General features: G+C 37.8%; 1 protein-coding gene across 1 annotated transcript in view; it reads left to right on the forward strand.

Annotated features, from left to right (window-relative positions):
• The window catches only part of LOC104522541 (cytoplasmic dynein 1 intermediate chain 1), a gene marked incomplete at both ends in the record, with an annotated part of 48,600 nt that overhangs the window by 41,535 nt on the left and 5,411 nt on the right, over positions 1–1,654 (forward strand). The window contains one exon of the mRNA XM_010164867.1: positions 1,037–1,150. Within this exon, the coding sequence (XP_010163169.1) occupies positions 1,037–1,150 (114 nt within the window). The remainder of the gene's footprint in view (positions 1–1,036; positions 1,151–1,654) is intronic.

A 1,654-nucleotide genomic window follows, 5' to 3' on the forward strand; every position in this document is an offset into this window, starting at 1 on the left:
TCAGCAGGAGCAAATGCTAGGTTTCTAACCCTATGTTGAGTTGTTTTAGAAGCTCTATAGGGATCTCTTGTGAGTTGGTCCTAATTTTCTTTAAATACAGGAAGTATCAGTGAAAAGTTTTTGTTTTTTTTTTTCCTGAAGACATGTGTCTTTTATTCATCAGCAAAAGAGGCAGAGAAATACAAATTTTCTTTGCTTGATTTGTGTATCTGCCTTACCCTTCATTCAACAGTATCACTTGTAGTGGTCAAAGGAAATTAAATCTTATTGTTCAGTCTGACTGATTTTTCACTCTGGAGACTGATGAACTTGAACCATCCCTCAGATGTCACCATCAGATATCAGATGACACTTTAGGCTCAAAAAGTTAAGAGGTTCCTTGGAAAAGGAATTGGCCAAGTTTCATTTGTGCATACTAAGTGGAATTCAGCCTCCACGGACTGACCATGCTACGGTGAACCAGGTGTACACCCTAGATTTAGTCACTCCACATTTATAATGACAGATTCTAAAAAGTATATTGGCCAGTGCTGGAGAACACTGATGGACTTGTTCATGTTTTTCAACTGGAGAACATTTGCAAATATTTAGCATGCAAGCCAAATGTTCAAGTTTTATGCAGCTGTTTTCTGAATACAGTTTTCGTTTTGATTCCATTTGGACAAGCTGCCTCTTTCGGAAGGTTATTTTCAGTGTCAAAAGCCATCAGTAGAATGATACATGTCCCTTTAGGTGAAATCTCATCCACATAATTCAGTATTTTCACAGCGTTATTCAGCTGGGTTGTTTTATTATGAGAAAAATGAAACTCTGAAAATATTTCCACCTCCATAACATAACTTTTAAAATTTAAATTTAAAAAGAAACAAACAAACAAGCCCTAAACAATTCCTATGTGGCAAAATCTCGAGTCCTGTATTTTCCAGGCATTATGTGAGTACTTAATCATTCTTTAAAATAACATATGAGACATTAGAAATTTGTTCATGAAGATGTGAGAATGGCTCTCTGATTTCCAGTGTTAATGTGTTTTCAGCATCCTGTGTATTGTGTGAATGTAGTTGGAACGCAGAATGCGCACAATCTCATTACTGTCTCTACGGATGGCAAAATGTGCTCCTGGAGCCTGGATATGCTCTCAACTCCACAGGTGGGTTTGTTTTCACCTATACAGGGGAAAAAAGCACCTTCAGTAGAGCAGGATACCTGCTTAACGGAACATTGCTCCTAAAAGCCAAAACCTCACGTCCTATACAAACTAAAACCAATGGATGCACTTGAAAGAGTACAGCTTGCTTCCAGCAGTCTCTGCTAAGAGCCAAAACCCATTTCCTTTACCACAAATCATGTAATTATTGTAATACGTTAATATATAGGTCAGTTTCAAGTGAAAATGAAATAATCCATTTTAAAGCACGGTAATTACAGAAGTCGCCTGTGGTATAAATTGTACATACTCTACAGCATTGTTTAACAAATACAGACTAGATTGCACCGCTGCTGCACACACCCTAGCCACTACGGGTTTCCAAGGCACACAGTCAAAAAGCTTACTTTGCTGCCTGCCTTCAGTAGCCAAAGGAACAAACAATGCAAATCAAAAGTTTTAGAACTAATTTACCCCCTCTGGAATGTTTGCTACTATTGTCATTCC

This window comes from Antrostomus carolinensis, unplaced genomic scaffold, assembly GCF_000700745.2.
Source record: "Antrostomus carolinensis isolate BGI_N321 unplaced genomic scaffold, ASM70074v2 scaffold5873, whole genome shotgun sequence".
Lineage (NCBI taxonomy): Eukaryota > Metazoa > Chordata > Aves > Caprimulgiformes > Caprimulgidae > Antrostomus > Antrostomus carolinensis.